This window comes from Dermacentor andersoni, chromosome 6 (assembly GCF_023375885.2).
Source record: "Dermacentor andersoni chromosome 6, qqDerAnde1_hic_scaffold, whole genome shotgun sequence".
In the NCBI taxonomy this organism is placed as follows: Eukaryota; Metazoa; Arthropoda; class Arachnida; order Ixodida; family Ixodidae; genus Dermacentor; species Dermacentor andersoni.
Genome location: NC_092819.1, coordinates 156,620,049 through 156,640,149, shown reverse-complemented (window position 1 = coordinate 156,640,149; position 20,101 = coordinate 156,620,049). Strand labels below are relative to the sequence as shown.

Sequence of the window (20,101 nt, the reverse complement as noted above, 5' to 3'; positions counted from 1 at the left end):
ATGGACACTATGAACAGAGCAGGCCGAGAGCCAACAGCAGCATTTTCGTGGATAGCTCGAACGGTGAACTTATGAACTGGTGGGTTGATGAGTGGAATGGTTCATTTTGGGGCTTTCACTATAATGACCTTTCAGAATAACGAACGATTTTCAGTGGTCCCACATGATTCGTTATATCAAGATTTGACTGTAATCCTTTAAGTGTTGTAAGATGATCACAATTTTTTTTTTTCCGGTAAGTGCCAATGATGAGTGTCTCATCCGCATGTTTGGGCACTCTTTCTAAATGCTAGTAGCAGGTTGGGCTGGTCGCATTCATTTTGACGTTCTGTAGGCCACTAGGGGACCTATAGACTACGCTTGTTTACGTTTGTCTGGTAGGAATTTTAAACAGTGGCAGGTGCCAGTCATGTACTGCCACGCTCATCAGGAAGTTGTGGCTTTCAGTTCATTGAGTCATCAAGCTCAAAAGATGGCTTGCTTCTACATGAAAGCATTGACAGTTATGGCAGTGGTTTCTGTGCTATAGACACATCCAGTGACTGATGTCACCAAGTACGACGATAGTTTTGACACGGCGTATGGTGCGGCGGTGAACAAAGTTACATGGACGGAACCTTCTGCCAGTGCCTCTTCATTCTAAATTTCTGTATTTTCAGAAACAAGTGGTGAATTTACTATCCCCATGTCACATATGCAGTAAAACCTCATTAATTCAAAGTCCTTCGGACTGCAAAAAATCTTTTAATTAACCTGGCTTTTGAATGATCAAAAATGGTTGAAAAGTGAAATAAACCCTTGAAATGTTGCCGCATCAGCACTACACCTTTATTTCACCTGCAAAACTTTCACTTGAAGTAGTCATTGATGCACGACTGTTTGCCGCAGTACTTTTCCGCACCATGGGACATCACCTCCATTTTCATTGGAAAGCCCACCGTGGCAAATCTCGCCTTCCAAGTCTGCATAAGACGTTTGCGTATCTTTTTCGGCCCTCAAATAGTTCCTGAAGTTTTAATCTGTCGCTCCTGCTCTCGTCTTCGCTGAAGTTGTTCGTGCATGCACACAGTCTCACTCCATCATCCAGGGTTCCACTAGCATCTGGCGTGTCATCAAAAACATTGTTCAGATCATTTTTGGAACTATCTTCTTGCTTAAAAAACTCGGCTTTTCTGGAAGCAATGCCTGATCATATTGCCCTGCACCTTGTTTTTCAGTATTGTGGAAAGGGCTGTCAAAGGACCTTGTGTTTATTGCGGCTGCTTTTTGCAGCTTGTCCACTTTTCGGCCTCGTTGATTAGGCCTACCTTTTGACACAGTTAGTTTTATACATGGCCGTCTTGGTCGTGGGACTCCTACGCAAATAGCACCATTTTGATACGAACACAAATTCCCTCGCCAAAATGTGCCAAACAGAAAAATTGAGAATTTTAGTTTGTCTGGTGTTCGGGTAAACGCAGATGGACGCAGGGGGTTGGAGTGGAGGCATAAATGTGAGCAGCCTGCATGGTTCAGCCACCTGGTGGCACAGAGCTCAAAGAGACAAAAACAGCTAATATTGCCTTAACCAAGTGTATTCTACTTCGCTGCTGGTGCAAATTTTTGGCACTGGTGCAATCCTGTTGCTCTGAATGCATTTTTTTATTTTTTGTCGACACTCGTACAGGGTTAACCAGCCTTGCCCTGCCAAATCATTGCCGTCTTGTTGTGCCAGCCAACGGTCCACAAACAGGGTGCCCCAAATCCACTGGGGTTTCTCTGAGGCTGTAGGGCATCCCATTCAGCCTCTCATTTATCATATCTAAGCGAAGATGTGTACGGTGTGACAGGAGGGAGGCATCAATTTTGGCAGTGCAGAAAACCGGGCTCGACTTTAGCAGCACAGTCTGCTTGGCCAGACTGATGCATCAATAGCTTGACTGAAGCATCACCATACCTGCCAACCCTCCCGATTCACCCGAGAGACTCCTGATTTTTGACTGAACTTTCCGATTGTACGATCACTGTCTTATATCTCCAGAAAAGTGGTCTCTGTTCACGCAAGAATGGTTTTTGCGAAACCGGCACTGCGAAATCTAAAGCCACATTGTAATCGTCAGCATCACCAACAACGGCCGCACTAGCACCATCGGTATCATCGACTAAGCAGCTGACTACGGTGCCTAGTAAGCTGACCAAAGTCAGAGCCAATGTAGCTCTTGCATTTCATGCAGGCCTTCCTCCATGGTACTTCTTGTTGCTGCTGCTTGCAAGGCGTTGCTGCTTGTGTGTATGACTAGTGTTGGCTAGGCCGTGTGTACGCAGTGCACCGCGTAAAGTTACAATCCTCGTGTGCTTGATGCCATGGCGCTGTCAAAGCCCAAGAACAGGTATTTGCAGAAGTTTTTGCGAACTTATACTTCGGAATTTCCGTGCTTATGGACATCAAGAAAAGGAGAACCTTATGCATTTTGTACAACGTCAGGATGCGATGTCAGCACACGGTGGCAAAGACTTCTTGAAACTGCACGTTTCCACGATGCACCACTGAGCAGCAAGACAACATAGTGAACTTTTTCCGGAACAACTGCGACGACAGTGTCATAAGTGTGGAGTGCCTGTTTACGGGATTCCTCGTTGAACACAACTTACCCCTTAGTGTCAGCGACCACGTTGGGCCTCTTCTACGGAAAATGTTTCCGAAATGTGACGAGGTGAAGCGTTATGGATGTCGACGCAACTCTGACATGCAACTTGGAAGAATGGAAAGGTGTCCAACCTGAGATTTCACAGGCATCGCTCTCGAGTCTTCGTTTTTTATTCAGAGTTTCCCTCAGCTGCTGCCCCGAGATTCCAATGAATCTGCTGAAGATGCGTTAGATGCTCTCGAAGCTGAGTTTGCCACACTACAGGCGTACAGTCTTCAAGAGCACATTCTGAATGAAGAAAGGTGGGAAGTGCAGTGGTCTATGGTTGGAAAAATGAAAAACATTGATGGAAAACATGTTTCACCGAGTTGCTGAGGCGATGCTCGATTTACTCGTGATACCGCATAGCAAGGCAGAGTGTGAGAGGATTTTAGCACGGCGCAAAAAACTAGGACTGAATTCCGCTCATCAATGTGAAACACTACCCTCCAACACCTGCTGCCAGTGAAGGGCCGTCAGCCTGGACCATGTTTTGAGCAAAGCTACTCGGACAAATTTTTGAAGTGAGCAAAGCCTGCTACTGCAAGGTCCCTGCAAAAGGACTCAATGAATGCTGCCTGAAAGGTTGAACACCCCCCGGTCCCAATGAAAGTTGAAACAGTCAATGCAACCCCACCCCCGTTGGCGCGATTAAAAAGTATCCCGATTTTTGATCTCGCCAGGTTGGCAGGTATGCATCACTAACTTGTGTTATCATGTGAATAGCATCTGTGATTGCAAGGATTCCATTCTAACCCACAACATTGTGTTTGAACCTGCACTTGTTTTGAGTCGGTGAGGAACACTAAAGAGCAACATGAAATCAATTTAAGCTTTTATTATAGTTAAGCTTAATAGGTTGATTATTCAAAGACAGAATGCAGGTCAAAGTTCTATTCTTCAAATTGTGCATTGAAGCACCAGCGCCGGTGTGACGTCGCAGATTTCAAAGTTGTCGCACCCTGAAACTTGCCATGTTCATTCTGGCTTTTTTTTCATCTCACCCAATAAATAATTAACTAGGCCCTAGCAGACGCCCTTGAGGTCACTGTGAACTGGTGCGGTAAATTCAAGGTGGCGTCGCCACCTGTTTACCCTTTTCTTCCAGCCTCCTCTCGCGGTAAGAGTGGCCGTGTTGGTATAGTAGAAAGGTAATGCAGGGGAAATCGTTTTTCTCTTTATTGTCCCTTTAATGATGAAATTACTCATATCATGCTTGAGCAGGTGGGACACTGTAGTACTAGTATCGCTGTACTGTGTCACAGACAGATTCAAGAATTGTGCGCTGTTGGACAAGCTGGTCCACATCTGCTTCGTAATAGTGGAAATGCTGGTCATTTGCTGCTGTCATTGACCGTTGATACTGGTGCCCAGGGTGGTGACTCTTTGCACGTCACCTGTGGACGACCTGTTCCTGTCAGGTTCCCTAGACAAGTCACTCCGGCTATGGGACCTGCGCTCACCAAACTGCCAGGTAAGCTGCCTGTCTGAAATGGCAGACGTATTAACAGTGTCGCTTAGACGCTTCGGTGTTGATGAACGAGAGGAATAAGGAGAGAACGAGGGGCTCAGTGAGGTTGTTAGTTGCAACCATATGAACCAAGCTGACGTCAAAGTCTCAGAATTAATTGCATGCAGTTGATCCACATACAGTCGCCAACCGTTTTCTCGGACCTCACGGGGACTGCGGAAATGTCCGAATAAACAGGTGTCTGAAAAAACAGATTCAGAAAAAAAAAATCCTTTATTTCCACGTCCTTATTTGGGCGCGGCAGCAGGCGCGAAGAAATCGTGAATGCGCCGTTGCCCGCTGTTCCGTTTACGCGCAATCAGATCAGCCTCAGTCTCAGAGAGGGTCGTGCGGTCACTGTAGGCGGCTGAAAGCACAGTCACTGCTTGTCTTCTACAAGCTCCGTGTGCGACGGCAGCGGCGCACATGGTGCGTCATCCTCTGACTCAGAGTCATCATCCGGTGGGGCAGCACAAACCTGACGAATGATCTCGTCGTCGTCAAGTTCTGCGCACGTCAGTACAGCACTGTCAGCATCTGTAAAACTATCAAATGAGACAGTGTCCGGAATCGCAATGCCACCACTGCGCAAGTCTTGAAGAACATTTTCGGCTTCAGTAGGGAGCACATCTGAAGGCGACAGATCTGGGGCCTCCATGGCACTCACTTATCGGTTATAACAAATCCAGCGTGCTGAAAGCAGTTCTGTAGAATGGCAGGGGCCACCGCCTTCTAGGCATCTGCAAGCATGTTTATAGCCGACAGAAGGCTAACAGCGTACTGCTTGCCGGTGTCGATGCAGACGACCATGCGGTTCAAAGGCGTGCTCTGTAGAGGACCTTCAAATTTTTATAATGCCCTGGTCCATGGGCTGGAGGACACTCGTGGTGTTGGGCGGCAGGAATTCCAAGCGGGTGCACTCGAGATCATGGATGTGACCGTGTGCACCACAGTTATCCACAAAAAGCAGTACCTTCCGGTTTTGCGACTTGAACTTCCTGTCAAGTTTGCGGACATAGTCGCTGAAGAGCTGCTGCGTGATCCATGCTTTTTTGTTGGCCTCATAATAGACGGGCAGCGACTTCACTCCTTTGAAGCACCTCGGGCTTTTTGATTTGCCAATCACAAGCTTCTCTGTCCCCGACATGTTGCTGCCTACCATGATGGTGATGCGCTGTTTGCTATGCTTCCCGCCGTGGCAGGGATTGCCAGACACAGAAAGGGTCTTATGAGGCAGCATCTTATAGAATAGCCCGATTCATCCACGCCCGAGTGTTAGCCACATACCGTATTTACTCGCATAATGATCGCACTCGCGTTATGATCGCACCCCTGAATTTTGTCGTCGAAATCCGATATTTTTTATTTCTCGTGTAATGATCGCACGCCGAACTTGCTGCAGCGATATGTCGTGTGCCAAGTCTAGCTAATATTGATCGCGCTTACCACCTGTCGAATGTTACGCGAACGACTCTTCAAGACAAACCAAGCGGTCTGCACGCCCCAAACACTCTTAAGTAGATGCCTCATTTCATTACTTTCATCACTTTCCGCACTTCCATGACTAAAAAAAAGCTGCAACCAAACTTGCCTTTCTTATGTGTAGGCTTTATAATGGTTGTGGTCAACAACAAAAAAGGCGCCTTTCGATTCTTCTCATCTGCACTCGTGGGCGCGCAACAAATCGCGAGCCGCAACCATGGTAGCCACGTTTACACTGATACGTTAAAAGTGCACCCTATTCATACGCCGACGCTTGTAACACAGCTACCCTTAGCGGAAACGTGCTGTATTAGGATAGTAGTGAAGACAGATGCCGCAGTTTCCGCAGCATGCCTGCCATGTGTTTCTGTGTCACTGGCAGCTAAGCGCGCCCATCTGTTTCTGTCCCCTCAAAGTGGACATGGCTACGTTATTGCCCCAAGCTTGCCGATATTAACGATATTATTCATTACTGATACGGAAGAAACTGTTTCAACGCACGTAATGTACTCGCGAGAAGAAAATAAAATCGCGTTTGGCGCATTCGGCTTGCTCCGCCGGCCGCCATTTTTCTTTTGGTGTCCCGCAGCAAACGTAGGACGAAAAGAAAATATGTTTTTTTTTTTCGTTTCGCGGGAAATTTAACCCGCGTGATGATCATACCCCTGATTTCGCGTCTATTTTTCTGACAAAAAAGTGCGATCATTATGCGAGTAAATACGGTACTTCATGGGAAGGCTGCGATTTCCTTTGAAGCAGCACGGTTTGGCACTTTTTGCCATGACCGAAAGCGGCTGCTTGTCCGAACCGTCCATATTAGCGCACAGGAGCACAGTTATTCTCTTCTTACTCTGCTTGCCTCTGTGGCAGTGGAGCCCCTTAAAATCCAGGGTCCTGGTGGGCAGCATATCGTAGAAGAGCCCGTTCTCATTGGCATTATAAATATCTGATGGTGCATAGTCTTTCAGGATGCCTGCAAGGCTGGCTGACGTCCATGCAGTGGCGCCGTCCCTATCCGCCGAAGTGGCTTCGCCGCACAAAACTTTGCCGAGGATCCTGTGGCGTGACTTGAATCTGTTCAGCCGACCTACACTGGCTTAAAGGTCATCTACAGTCGCCGACTGATTTTTCGGACTCCGAAAATTTGCACATGCTCGATTATTCGGTCAGCTTTGCAGCGTTGCCATTTTTCCCATAGACCGCAACGTATAACAACTGCTGAAAGTTTGGACACCTCGCAACCTCTTGTCGGATTTTTTGGACACTCCTTGAGCCAACTCGATCGAGAGCGCCGTGCACCGACTCTGACCGGTGCATGGTTCGACTTGCTGAACCCCGTTTTTGTTTTGAACGGAGCCTCCTTACTGCCCCACGAAGTGGCGCTACTGCAAATCCCCGCTCATCATCGTTTCTGCCTGGTTCAATAGAGCGGCTCTACAGCAGTTCCGGTTTCAGCTTAGTAAGCCATGTCAAGACAATCCAGCAGCTGATTTGTTTCTTCGCGCACAGCGCTGCGAGTAGGCCACGTTCTTCGTTTGTGCGACTGGTGTCGGCATGGTGGTGTTTGCTTTGTGTGCTGTGTCAAGGTTCCGGTGATCCAACGCGGCATACGGAGACATCGCGTCAAGTGTCTAATGGCGCCGTCAGTGCCCGCGCAGACTGTGCTGGGGAATGCTGACAAGTGGGCGCGTGAGGTGAGGCCTAAGGTTTGTCGCCTTGGGATGTGCTCCCTACTGACGCGGAAAATGTTCTGCTGAGACCTGCGCAGTGGTTGCATTGCGATTCCGGACACTGTCTGATTTGACAGTTTCACTGGTGCTAATACTGCTGTACTGACATGCGCAGAACTCGACGATGGTGAGATCATTCGTCAGGTTCCTGCTGCACCGCCGGACGATGACTCCGAGTCGGAAGATGACTCACCATGTGCTACGCTGCTGTCGCATGCGGAGTGTGTACAAGTAGTGATTGTGCTTTCAGCCGCCTATAGTGACCGTACGACTCTCTCCGAGGTTCAGGCTTATCTGATTGCATGGAAATGGAACAGCATGCAATGGCACATTCACGATTTCAGCCCGAATATGTGTGTGGAAATAAAGGATTTTTTTTTTTTCTTAATCTGCTTTTTCAGACACCTGTTTATTTGGACATTTCCACAGTCCCCGTGAGGTCTGAATAAATGATCGGCGACTGTGTTCCTAGCATGCAGGCATAATCCAGTGCTTTTTGCCACACAATATCACCACCAAGGGCGATTTTCTTGGCCCGCATCTCCACGAACCAGGCGTAAACTGTCTCGTCCAAGGCCTCGTGCACTGGCTGAATCACCTTCTTGTGCTTTGTTGACGTCCCTGAAGTTAGCGCTTTGTCTATAGCATCCTTGCTCTTCAATATTGTCAAAAGAGAGCTTGCCAAAATCGCCAAATTCTTGTGCGAAGACCAATTTTTTTTTTCAGCTCTCAGCCTGGGCGATAACTCTAGCCTTCTCTTCTAGCAACAAAAACTTGCGTTTCTTTGTCAGCTGCGGCATGCTCTGACTGACGGCATGCAATAGCTTCGAGACCATGACACAATGGCGGGCAGTCCTTCGTTGTCAAGCATGCCTCGCCCCAACGCCTCGTTGCACTCAACCGGGATTTGACCTTGCAACCACTACTTCGTATAGTATAGTTGAACCCACTTATAACGATACCGGTTTTAACAATATATTGGTGATAACAATGAGAAGCTGCTGCACCGTCAACTTTTCCATGTTTTGCATGGTGAAATAACCCGTTTATTACAATGCCCCGATGCCACATTATCGTTTATAACGATGAAGTCTGGCTGCTCGGTGTCCGAACCGAAAGGTAGTGAAATGCGAAATTCTCGAAAAGAAAAAAAAAATAAATGAAAAAATTTGAGTCAGTGGTCCACTGCTCGAAAGCTGCCGTGCGTGCATTTTCCAGCCTTCTCCACGTGCCTCTCTCCCGTCGCCCCTCCGAACACGAATGGGCTGTGCCCATCTCTACGCCGCGCCACCCTCCGAAACACGTATGGATCGCGCCAACTGTGCTGCTTGCATCTTGCTCGCTGGCTCCTCATTCAGCGCAGTTCTGCAAACAGCGTAATTGCCCGTGTTGGTCTTTTGCGTCGAAATCGTTCCTGGGCACGTGGTTTCTCAGCCTCTTTTGACTCGCTGCCGGAACGGAAGATGACTGACCCGCCCGCTGAGAATTGGCAATGCACAACGTTGCCGGTCAAAAGAAAGTGCATGGCTATAGATTTGGAAACTAAGTGCTTCTAACCGATGAGGCGATCGTCGCGAACGTGCTTGCATTGGATTGCGACAGCGACGACGACAGCGATGACGCAGTAGGGCAGGCTGGCTCAATGTTGTCCTCACAGGAGGCCCGATAGATGATTCAATCCCTCCTGGGCTTTGTTCTCGCGAGGAACCTTCCGCTGCACTACATGAAGCAGCTGGATACCTTGGAGAAGGATGTCGGCAACGCTGATGGACTTTGGGTTTTCTCGTGCAATGCAGGGCGACGTATGTGGCAAGACGCTTTTGGCGATCTCGCCTCAGCATTTCTTCTGGATTTCTCAAGCTGACAGGCTGCCGCGGCAACCTCCTTGCTTTTTTTAAAAGGCCCCTTTTGGGCCCGCCAAAGCGCTGCCTCGACAGTTCTCGCATATCGCTTGCCACCCGTGACCCCTTTTTGCAGCCATAGTAATGTCATTCTTTAACGCCGACAGCCGCAGCTTGTTGCACGTGATCAGAGCACCCAAGAAGCAGTTACTAAACAAGTGAGCACAATTGGCAGCCGGATGGAGGAAGGTGGTGAGGAGGGGCACTGGCCTCCCCGCCATTATAGTTCGCTGTGATCAGCTCTGCCAACCCCCATATTGATTTTTTCATGCAACCCGGTTTTAACAATTATCAGTTATAACGATGGAATTTTCATGGCATTTGAATATTGTTACAAGTGGGTTCGACTGTAATTGCTGTTATACAGCCGAGCCATTTTCACGACACTTTGTTGGAAGTGAATAATTAGAAATGCTATAAACATGTAATTATTGCGTGTATGTTATTTGTTCGTGCACCATTTTTCTAACCAATATGACCCAAAATGTTTCTTTGGAGGACGGATACTTCTCCATAAGAGCATGTTGTATCGCCATCGCCAATGCAGTATGACAGCTTTCTGTTTTGTTGATGTTGCATCATGGCCTGAGCAGCTCCAGTTCGTGTTTTTTCTTTTTTATGCTATCGAGGTCGATGGTTTGTCAAGGCATCAAAAAACACTTTTAGGGGTTTCGATAAACTACAGTTCAAATAATTTTGCTCACGTCTGCTCTGTAAGAACTTTGTTGAAGTGAAAATCTTCCGTAAAGTTCGTTTTGGAGGGAATTTCGACGCATTATGTTCTGTGGGACATAGACAGGGAATAAAAAAAATTGTTGTAGTGAACATTTAGTTGAAGTGGACTTCGCTGTGGCGGGATTCGACTGTGCACAGTGTATGAACATAAAGCAGTGTCATAGAGCCATAAAAGATGAGTGCCAGGTGGGTGCCAGATGAGTGCCATTATTAGCTTTAGCTGTATTGTTTGTGCATCTAATTTTGCATATTACAGTGCTTGCATACAATCTGTTCTGGTCGTTGACCAACACTACTGTTTACACTACTGCCTCAAAAAGTGTGGTGAGTCTTTTGAGGCCCGACATATAAAGTCTTTTCCTCCTCTTTCAGGCAGAGTGGGTCACTAGGTGGCCAGTGTCCCTTTTCCTAATGGTGCTCCTTCTGGCCTTTGTTAAAATTACCGGCAGGGGGTGATGCACCTGACTGGTCGTCCCGTGGGCAACTTTGACCCCGAGGGCCTCATCTTTGCGGTGGGCCTCAACTCTGAGCTGGTGAAGCTCTATGACCTCCGCACTTTCGACAAGGGCCCCTTCAACACGTTCAAGCTTCCGCAGGACCGGGACTGCGACTGGACGGGGCTCAAGTTCAGTCCCGACGGCAAGAGCATCCTCATCTCGACCAACGGGGCCCTCATCCACCTCATCGATGCCTTCCAGGGGACACCCCAGCAGACCTTCACGGTGGGTGCCAAGCTTCTCGAACCTTGGTCCAGTATTTTAAACGTACTTATGACCAGTGTTGACAGAATTTGGAGCCAAAGTTGACCAAATGATGCTCCCTTCGTTTACATGCAGCTGCCACTCCATGCTCAGTAGCCATCTTTATCTTGCATGAAAAAAAAAGCACCATTCCTCCTTCAATTTGCTGCTACTGCTACTCAGTTTTGACCATCGATTGCTGTAAAATAAATCAGTAAAGAAAAAGCACGATACAGTAGGTGCTCATGACACAAGGCCTGTGATAAACTAGCAAAAGAAGTCCGCTGTATCCGAAACCCATTCTATTCAAAGTTAGGGTTGTGGTATGTTGTGAAAGGGTGAAACTTTGCTTGTACTGCACTCTAACCCGTAAGTGAATGCAAAAATGATAAGAACATCAGAATTAACTATATATGAACGGGTTCACAAGGTAATCGTACAGCCGCGTGGTGTGGCGTCTTTCTGTCCACTGTTTTTCTGGTTGCTGGTTACTGTCAAGTGTCAGCTTTCCCGTACTAGAGCATATTGTCGCAATGTCAAAAACGGGATATAGAGTGCTATTCAGGAGGCACAGCGGCAGGTCGCCTTTTTAATACCGAGTGCAACTGCGACTTCTCCACTGTGCCTTGACAAAAACACTCATGTATACTCGCGTTGTCCTCTTTCTCGTCGGAGTACTGGCACGGCATTTATGGTCTTTACGAATTTAAGGTCCTTCTTTTCGGTTTGTGCTCAGCGCCTGCCACTTTGCAGCATCTAACGGACACCGTACTGTCAGGCCTGAAGTGGGAAACATTCATAGTGTTCTCAGCTACATTTGAGGAGCACCTAAACCGGTTGCTCATTGTTCTCCAAGCCATACGCTCGGCTAGCCTGAAGTTAAAGCTCGAGAAATGTCATTTTGGTATCGGTGAACTGTGCTTCCTCGACCACGGCGTCAATCACGAGGGTGTACGACCTGATCCAGACAAAATAGATGCTGTGGCAAAGTTCCCCACACCATCCGACAAGAAGGCAGTGATGTGCTTCTTGTGGCTGTACACCTATTGCCCACGCTTTATTGCGAATTTTTCATGTATTGCTGCGCCGTTAACAAGCCTGACACCAGAAGATGTTCCCTTTCTGTGGGGAGAAAATGAGTAAGTAGCATTCAGCAAACTACGTTAACGCCTGCAAACGCCTCCTGTTCTTGTGCACTTCGACCAAGATGCCCCTACAGCAGTTGTTTTTTCATTACTTTTGCTCATGTATATATTTCTGGAGATTTCGCAAATAAAGATAAGTTTAAGTGAGCACCCATGTTGTGTTCTTCCTTCAGTCTTCGTCTTTTGTGCTGTGCGAACATGTCGATCTCTCTCTTCCGGAGGAAAACTACTCAATTACCGAGAACGAATGCTTCGTTGTGGTGTGGGCGATTATAAAATTTCGCCCGTGTTTGTACGGCCTTTCATTCAAGGTTCTCGGCAATCATCATTCTCTTTGGTGGCTGACTAACTTGAAAGACCCATCTGGCCGTCTGGCGCGCTCGAGTCTTAGGCTTGAGGAGTTCGACATGACCATCATTTACAAATCGGGAAAGAGGCACATCGACGCCGACTGCCTCTCGCAGTCACCGTTCGAGTCCCCAGGTAAGGATGATGTGGACGCTGCATTTTTGGGTGTTGTCGACGCAGTCACCATTTCACAGGAGCAGTGCCACGACCCAGAGCTGCTGCCACTCATTAATTTCTTGGAAGGCCGAAGTAAAGGCGTCTGTGACTATATGCCAGGGGACTGCCGTCGTTCGGTCTCTGTAACGATGTTCTATATAAGAACTTTTCTGCCAGTGGCAGCACGTACCTGCTTGTTGTACTGGCATCACTTCGAAAAGAACTACACAAAGCATGCCACAGTGAAACCACCGCAGGTCATCTAGGCTACACGAGAACATTGTCCCGACTGCAACGGAAGTACTACTGGCCGAAGCTACCCGCTGCTGTAAAGCATCACGTGCAAACATGTGCGGACTGCCAAAGATGCAAAGCGCTTCCAGGCAAGCCCGCAGGTCTCTTACATCCGGTCGAAATACGAGGCCAGCCATTCGCCCAAGTTGGAATGGATTTCCCGGTCCTATTTCCAACTTCTACAGCTGGCAACAGATGGATCATTGTTGGCACCGATTACCTGACGTGCTACGCAGAGACGAAGGCTACACAGCGGGGCACAGCAGCCGAAGCAGCTAATTGTTTTACTGAAAACGTCGTCCTTAGGCATGTAGCCCCAAAAGTAGTCATCACAGACAGGGGAACTTCCTTCGCTGCCGAACTTCTTGATTCGCTTCTCAAACTCAGGGGTACAAGCCAAGGAAAACAACTGCATATCATACCCAGACGAATGGACTAACCGAGCTTACTAATAAGACCGTCGCAGACATGCTATGCATGTATGTCGACGTAGAACATAAGAACTGGGATCAGATTTTGCCCTACGTAACATTCGCCTACAATACCGCTCGACAAGAAACTACTGGAATGACACCATTCAGCTTGGTCCACGGTCGCAAAGCGACGAGAACGCTGGATGCCATGCTGCTGCACGAGTTTGATGACCTACCTACCGACACTGACGAATTTACTCAGCACGCCAAAGAAGCCTGACAGCTTGCCTGCGTACGCATCTGCATTCAGCAACACCAAGATGCAAAACAGTACGACCTTCGTCACAGGTCTGTTTTCTACACTCCCGGTGACAAAGTATAGGTCTGGATGCCCATACACCATCGTGGACTCTCCGAAAAACTCCTAAGATGGTACTTTGGGCGATACAGTGTGATTCGCTACCTGAGCGACATGAATTACGAGGTCGTTCCGGACAGTGAGAATAGCTCAAGTAACCGCAAGCACTTACCCGAAGTAGTGCATGTGGTACGGATAAAGCCGTACCTGTCGAACCAACTTTTTCTTTTTTTGTGTGTGTGTGTGTGACTCTGTTCTGTTGTACTCTGTCCCATTGTCCCGTTGTCTCGCTTAAATTGTGCATCGGGACGATGCTTTCTTCGGAGGGACGCAAATGCCGCGCCAGTACTCCAATGAAGAAGAGGACAATGCGAGTATGCATGAGTGTTTTTGTCAAGGTGCAGTGAAAAAGAAGTCGCAGTTGCGCTCGGTATTAAAAAGGCGACCTGCCGCTGTGCCTCCTGAATAGCGCTCTACGACCCCTGTTTTTGACGTTGCGACAATATGTTCACCCACACAACGGTGAGGATTTGGCCGGCCAACGCTGTCATGCCGACCGCCCAGCCAGAGTGCGTGGCTGCCGCAGATGACACAAACGACAACTACAGCTTGTTCTTCACACAAAACCATGGCCAGTAGTACAAACTGGTGTCTTAATTTGATCTGTCGCGACAACGAACGACCACTGTTAAATGTGTAGCACGAATGAGAGCCAAGGTACGAGGCAAATTAAACTCGTGCAGCAGTGCATGTAACTCCGTGCATGTTGTGAGGCGCAACACGCGCTTTGCAGTCTGGACGCCGCAAGTAGCAGCATATCCTTTTTTTGCGTGAATTGATGTGCTGGGAAATGAAGCGTCCTCAAAGCAGCGCATTTTGCAATCGTCAGACGTGGATATTGAAGAGGCGTACGCTGCGACTTTGCTTTGAGGCTTGTTAGGCCTAGCAGCATCCTTGGCGCTTGCTCGGCAATGAGCCGACAGTGGTGGATGGTGGTGGTGGTCCGCTTGTGTGGTTGACACAAAAACTCTCCGCTGAAGCGGCATTGCGCAGCGCACCGTTGCAAGAAGCTGGTGCATTTAGCACACAGGGCACCGCTGTCGCACGCAGTGCTCTGCAGTGATGCCGTGTTGACCAAACCTACAACCCATTCCTCATGAGCAATCCCACTGTGCGCGAAATGCGGAGCACCGGTGATCGGCAAACGACACAATTTCTTTCTTTCTTTCTTTCTTTCTTTCTTCCTTTCTTTTTCGCTTTTCAGTAACAAACGTTCTGCCCTGCTACATACATACTGGGGCATGTGCCAGGGGCATACTAGCGTGTTACAACTCGTAACAGGTAAATACTTCATTATATTCCCGAATAAATCGAGTTCTCCATATTTCTCAAGACAAACTTTTTTCTTTGTTTGTGGCCACAGTATCTCAAGAACTAGGACAGCTACAAGTGTAATTCTTTTGCTATTCTTTTGCTTTTGCTATTCTATGCTATCTACTTCCGCCGGCATTGACAACATTAATTCTAAGATGTTAAAAAACACCATCACTGCCTCAAGCAAGATCTTATGCCATATTTTTCAACAATCCCTAGCATCTGGAAAGTTACCCACTGATTGGTTAATAGGAAGAATAATACCAATTCACAAATCTGGAGATGTTCATACACCTGACAACTATCGGCCCATATCTTTAACCTGCATATGTTGCAAAATGCTCGAGCACATAATCACTTCCCACGTGTACAGCCACCTAGAAGCTCACAATTTCTTTTTTTCTAATCAGCATGGTTTTAGGAAGGGATTTTCTTGTAACACGCAATTGTTTGAACTAACGACTGACTTGCACTTTAACATGGACTGCAACCTTCAAACTGACTGTATATTTCTTGACTTTTCTAAAGCTTTTGACCGCGTGCCCCACTGTCGCCTAATTTCTAAATTATCTGCCCTACGACTTGACTCTTTAACATTATCCTGGATTCGTAATTTTCTTTCTTTTCGAAAACAGTTTACTTTTGTTAACAACTTCTCTTCCCCGTCTTCTTCTGTTAGCTCTGGTGTGCCACAAGGCAGCGTCCTGGGCCCCTTACTCTTCTTAATCTACATTAACGACTTACCCACCCAGATTACTTCCTGCATGCGCCTTTTTGCCGATGACTGCATAATCTACCGTCCTATTCACACGACTGACGATCACTTGAAACTTCAAGCAGATCTTAACCTTATCGCTAACTGGTGTAACAAATGGCTCATGACACTAAACTTTACAAAGTGCGAGGTGATGTGCTTCAGCCGAAAATGTGTAAATTCTAAATATTCGTATCACCTTAATAACACTCTGCTTACCCACACTTCATCATATAAGTACCTTGGTGTATTTCTTACAGATAATCTTTCATGGGCCCCACACATCACTACTACATGCGCGAAAGCATCACGTTCTCTTGGCTATCTATGACGCAACTTGCGAAATTCCCCGCCAAACATTCGAAAACTCGCTTTCCAAACATTCATTTTGCCACAGTTAGAATTCGCCTCCCCAATTTGGTCTCCTCATCAAAATTATCTAATAAATATGACGGAAATGATACAAAACAGAGCAGCCCGGTTCATATCCCGTAACTACAGCATAAACTCAAGCATTACACAAATTAAACTAGACCTACTGTTGCCGCCTTTAGATATCCGCCGCAACATCGCTCTTCTCTGCTTATTCCACAAATATATTTACACTAATAAACGAACCCGGTTACAACTACAAACACCCCACTCTTTTTCACGCAGATTACATAATCAGTTCAGTTTCATGCGCATATACGGTAAAACAAATGCATTTAATTCATCTGCACTACCACGTGCCATTCGTCTCTGGAATGACCTCCCCAATAATATAGCCTCCATATCTAATCCCGACACGTTCCGCTCTCAGTTACTCATGCTTTTCCCATTTAATACCGTTCACGAGTAACCAATCTAGTGTATGTTATCGTGCATTTTTGCCATGTTGTATATCATTTTCATAAACGGTATTACTTTGCTCTGTTAACAATAACAAGTGTTCGTGTGCCTTCAGATATTGCTTTGTATTCCTAGTGCCTTCAATATTGTGTAACACAGTAATCTTTTATAGCACTGATCCTGTTGGAAATTTGCACTTTATACCTTTACTCTTTAATATGCCCCCCTTACTTTATGCCCTGCCATAGGGCCTGTAAGGTTCTTTTGAATAAATGAATAAATAAATGCATAAAGCTTGAAGTGCTGCAAGCAGACTACTGCGGGGCTTTCTAGTCAATTCTGTATATAGATATGCAAGTAGCGTTTACTGTATAGCACTGAGCAACATTTCTTTGTTCTCATTTTTCTCGAAACATCCTTTTTGGTCACTTTGCTTGTTTGCTGCATCAGTATTTTTAGACCTAGGACAGCTAGAGCTATTATATTTTTCTTGCTGCACAATGCTAAATGTGTTGAGTGCAACGCCGAGAGCACATTTCTGATTTTCAGCTCCAAAATTTTTTTATTTACATTTACATTTTTTCTTATTCATACTGTGAACACAACTTCAATAGGCTGTAAAATGACAAGTAATCTTTCAATTTTGAATCTGTTTCCAGTGTTGCCATCCTTATGCACTGTAGTACGCAACTATATGTTCTTTGCCACATTCCATTTAGCGGGTAAGTTTTAATTGTTTCAACAAACAATAGAAGGTAATTATCTTGGCAACTACTATGTATATGCAAAATCTAATTTGATATTTTAAATAAACAAAAACTGAATAAGCATATGCACTTATTTCATCAAGAAATAACAAAGTTATCTCGATAACCCATGTCTCCCCTTATAGGCAAAATTAGGCACGAAGCTGTGCAGCTGTGATGGTGGATGATGGATGACCGAGATAAGGATAGGCGAGCAGCACGGAGCAGATGGCTTCAGCGCTCGACGTAACTCGATGCTTGGAGAGGCACGTAATCAGTTCTGTGTTGTCGCTTGGAAGGAACAGCTAGATAAACGATAAGAGAATACATGTAATTACATAAACAGTGACAGCAGAAATCAGCGAAAGTATACTCATGCAAAATAACAATTACCGTATAGACTCATGTAAGCAGTTGTGAAAAAAAAGAGTGCAACCTTTATACGGTAGATAAGCAATAATAGACTACAGCTTAGACCGCTTAAATGTGACCCTTTGTAGTGCAAAACTGGCTACAGTGCGGCCTTTTTTGACTCCAGTTTGCCCTGCCATAGAACTCCGTGTATATGCATACCGGTTACAATGTGGCTTCCATGAGAAAATGTCAATTAAATGCGTTGCGGTGGCTCTGCCGCACGTGGAAAGTGGGGAAACCACCTTGATAACAAAAGTGAGGGCAGAATACAGTGAAACCTCATTAAACCGTAGTTGGCCGGAGCTCGGAAAAAGTATGTGCTAAACGGTTGTACTGTTTAACCGAAATAGCACGAGATCGCCCACTTACCTGTTGAAAACGGAACACGAAACTCAGAGAGAGTGCGATGAAAGGGGAAAAATGCATGCAGTATTTATTCATTTGGCGCGACAAAAGTGTTATTTTCGTTTGATGCCGCGGCGGCCTAGCACGACGACAGCGGCCTCAAACTTCCTGGAGCTGCGTGCCAGCTTTTCAGCCAGCCCCCTCTTCTCGGCGAACACTTGCATGGCAGATTTCTTGTTGGCGTTACGTATTCTCCGTGCACGCGTGTGGTAGTGCTGCGGAAGTCCCTGGACGCCCTTTTCATTGCCGGGTGCTGTTTTCGTCACGACGACTACATTCATAAAGCTGACGTAACGCGCAGCTTCTGCAACTGTCAAGCCTGAATCGCCCGTGCTGTTGCTTCCCGTGTAGTCCTCATCACTGTCGCTAGTCGACACTTCGGCAACAGAGGCGCGTCTCTTCCATCTTTGGCGCTTCTTTCTGCGGCCACACTAGCTACGCGCAGAAAAATGTAACCTCCGTACTCATGGGGATGCTGCACATTTGCATTTTGCACTTTCCATACGGTGTCATTTATGCACGCTTGTCCTTTGAAATAGCTCAGGCGTCCATCTCGAGTGAGACAGTTGCAGTGTCTACGGCAAGGATTGTAAAAACAAACAAGAAATATTCTGCTTTGGAGGCGACACGGAGCTTCCTTTTTGTCAGTAGTTTTCTCAGCGTCTGATTTGCACGCATCACTCATGCTATACAGTGCTTTGGTAGTGTGTGGCGGCGGAATCTATGAAAAACAGCGTGAGCGTGCACCGAGAGCCAGCATTTTCATGAAGAGCTCAAACACTGACAACTTATGCACTGATGTGTTGGTGGGATTAACGGTTAATTTTGGGGCTTTCGCTATAATGGCCCTTCAGAATAACGATTTTCAGCACTCCTGTGTGATTCGTTACATCGAGATTTGGCTGTGGAATGATATACTGTAGCCACAGAATTCTTTATTCGCGTGAGTGCCCAACAGATAGTGCACCAATGCCTTGTTGGAACAGCCTAGAAGACCGTGGGGTGCGACTAGCATGAGCTTTAAGCGCATGAGCTTATCTGCACGCATTATTATTAATGTGCAAGGATGCAGCACTTGTGACATATTAAGGGGGAAAGTGAGAATCAGAGCTAACTTTCTTGTTCTTTGACCTAGAGCAACGTAATTTGGCAGCCACACTCAGAAGTGTCTGAAATAAAGAAATATGCAATTTCATTACAATACTTCGACTAGTTTTCAAGTTACAATATGTTACATGTGTTCCCCTTGTGGAAAACCTGGCACTGTACCAAAACATGCCATGGAGCTGCCTGTAGCTTTAATCTATGCTCAAAAGAGCACTACAGGGCACAACAGTTCCAAAAATTTAAGTGCTTTATTTTTTACACAGAACATCATGTTCACTTGTTCTAATTGTACCAGAACTTGTCATTCACAAATTAGCATGCAGAATAAAAACTAAGCCCTCAGCAAGATATTGAACACTGTCATACCTTCAAGCACACTTCAGGGAATATATAAAAGCAAACAGGATCAACATTGGTCCAGGCATTCCCATGCTACCCTTTCCACAGACAATGCAGAATGCCGAAAACATGCTTTTGAGAAAACATCACTCAAAGTTTTTGGAGCAGTTCACATCTCTCAAAATGCACCAGGATTGTAGTTTTTGCTGTCTTTGCTTACAGGTGACTTTTTGGGTCTCTGCCCTTTGATTCGCACAGTTCAAGGTGCCGACGCGCGAAGTGCCGATACGCGAAATGCCTAGTGGTGGGCTCGAGGAGTCGACACTTGATGTCTTTAGTCATGCAGTTTGAGGTACCGACGCGCGAAATTAGTAGCCGCGGGCTGGAGGAGTCGACACTCGGATGTGCTTAGTTGCGCAGTCCGAGGTGCCAAAGCACGAAGTACCTAGCCATGCAGTCCGAAGTGCCGATGCGCGAAATGCCTAGTCGCGGGCTCGAGGAGTCGACACTTGATGTGCTTAGTCTCGCAGTTCGAGGTACTGACACATAAAATTAGTAGCCGCGAGCTGGAGGAGTCGACACTTGGATGTGCTTGGTTGAGCAGTCCGAGGTGCCAAAGCACGAAGTACCTAGCCGCGCAGTCCGAAGTGCCG

At 46.7% G+C, this 20,101-nt stretch overlaps 1 protein-coding gene across 2 annotated transcripts in view; it reads left to right on the top strand.

The window, feature by feature from the left end:
- Positions 1 to 20,101, top strand: part of Wdr82 (WD repeat domain 82) — a 50,260-nt gene that overhangs the window by 17,105 nt on the left and 13,054 nt on the right. For both annotated transcript variants that reach the window (XM_050172080.3, XM_050172081.3), the window contains exons 4-5: positions 4,041 to 4,140; positions 10,474 to 10,746. In XM_050172080.3, coding sequence (XP_050028037.1) covers positions 4,041 to 4,140; positions 10,474 to 10,746 — 373 coding nt within the window. The remainder of the gene's footprint in view (positions 1 to 4,040; positions 4,141 to 10,473; positions 10,747 to 20,101) is intronic.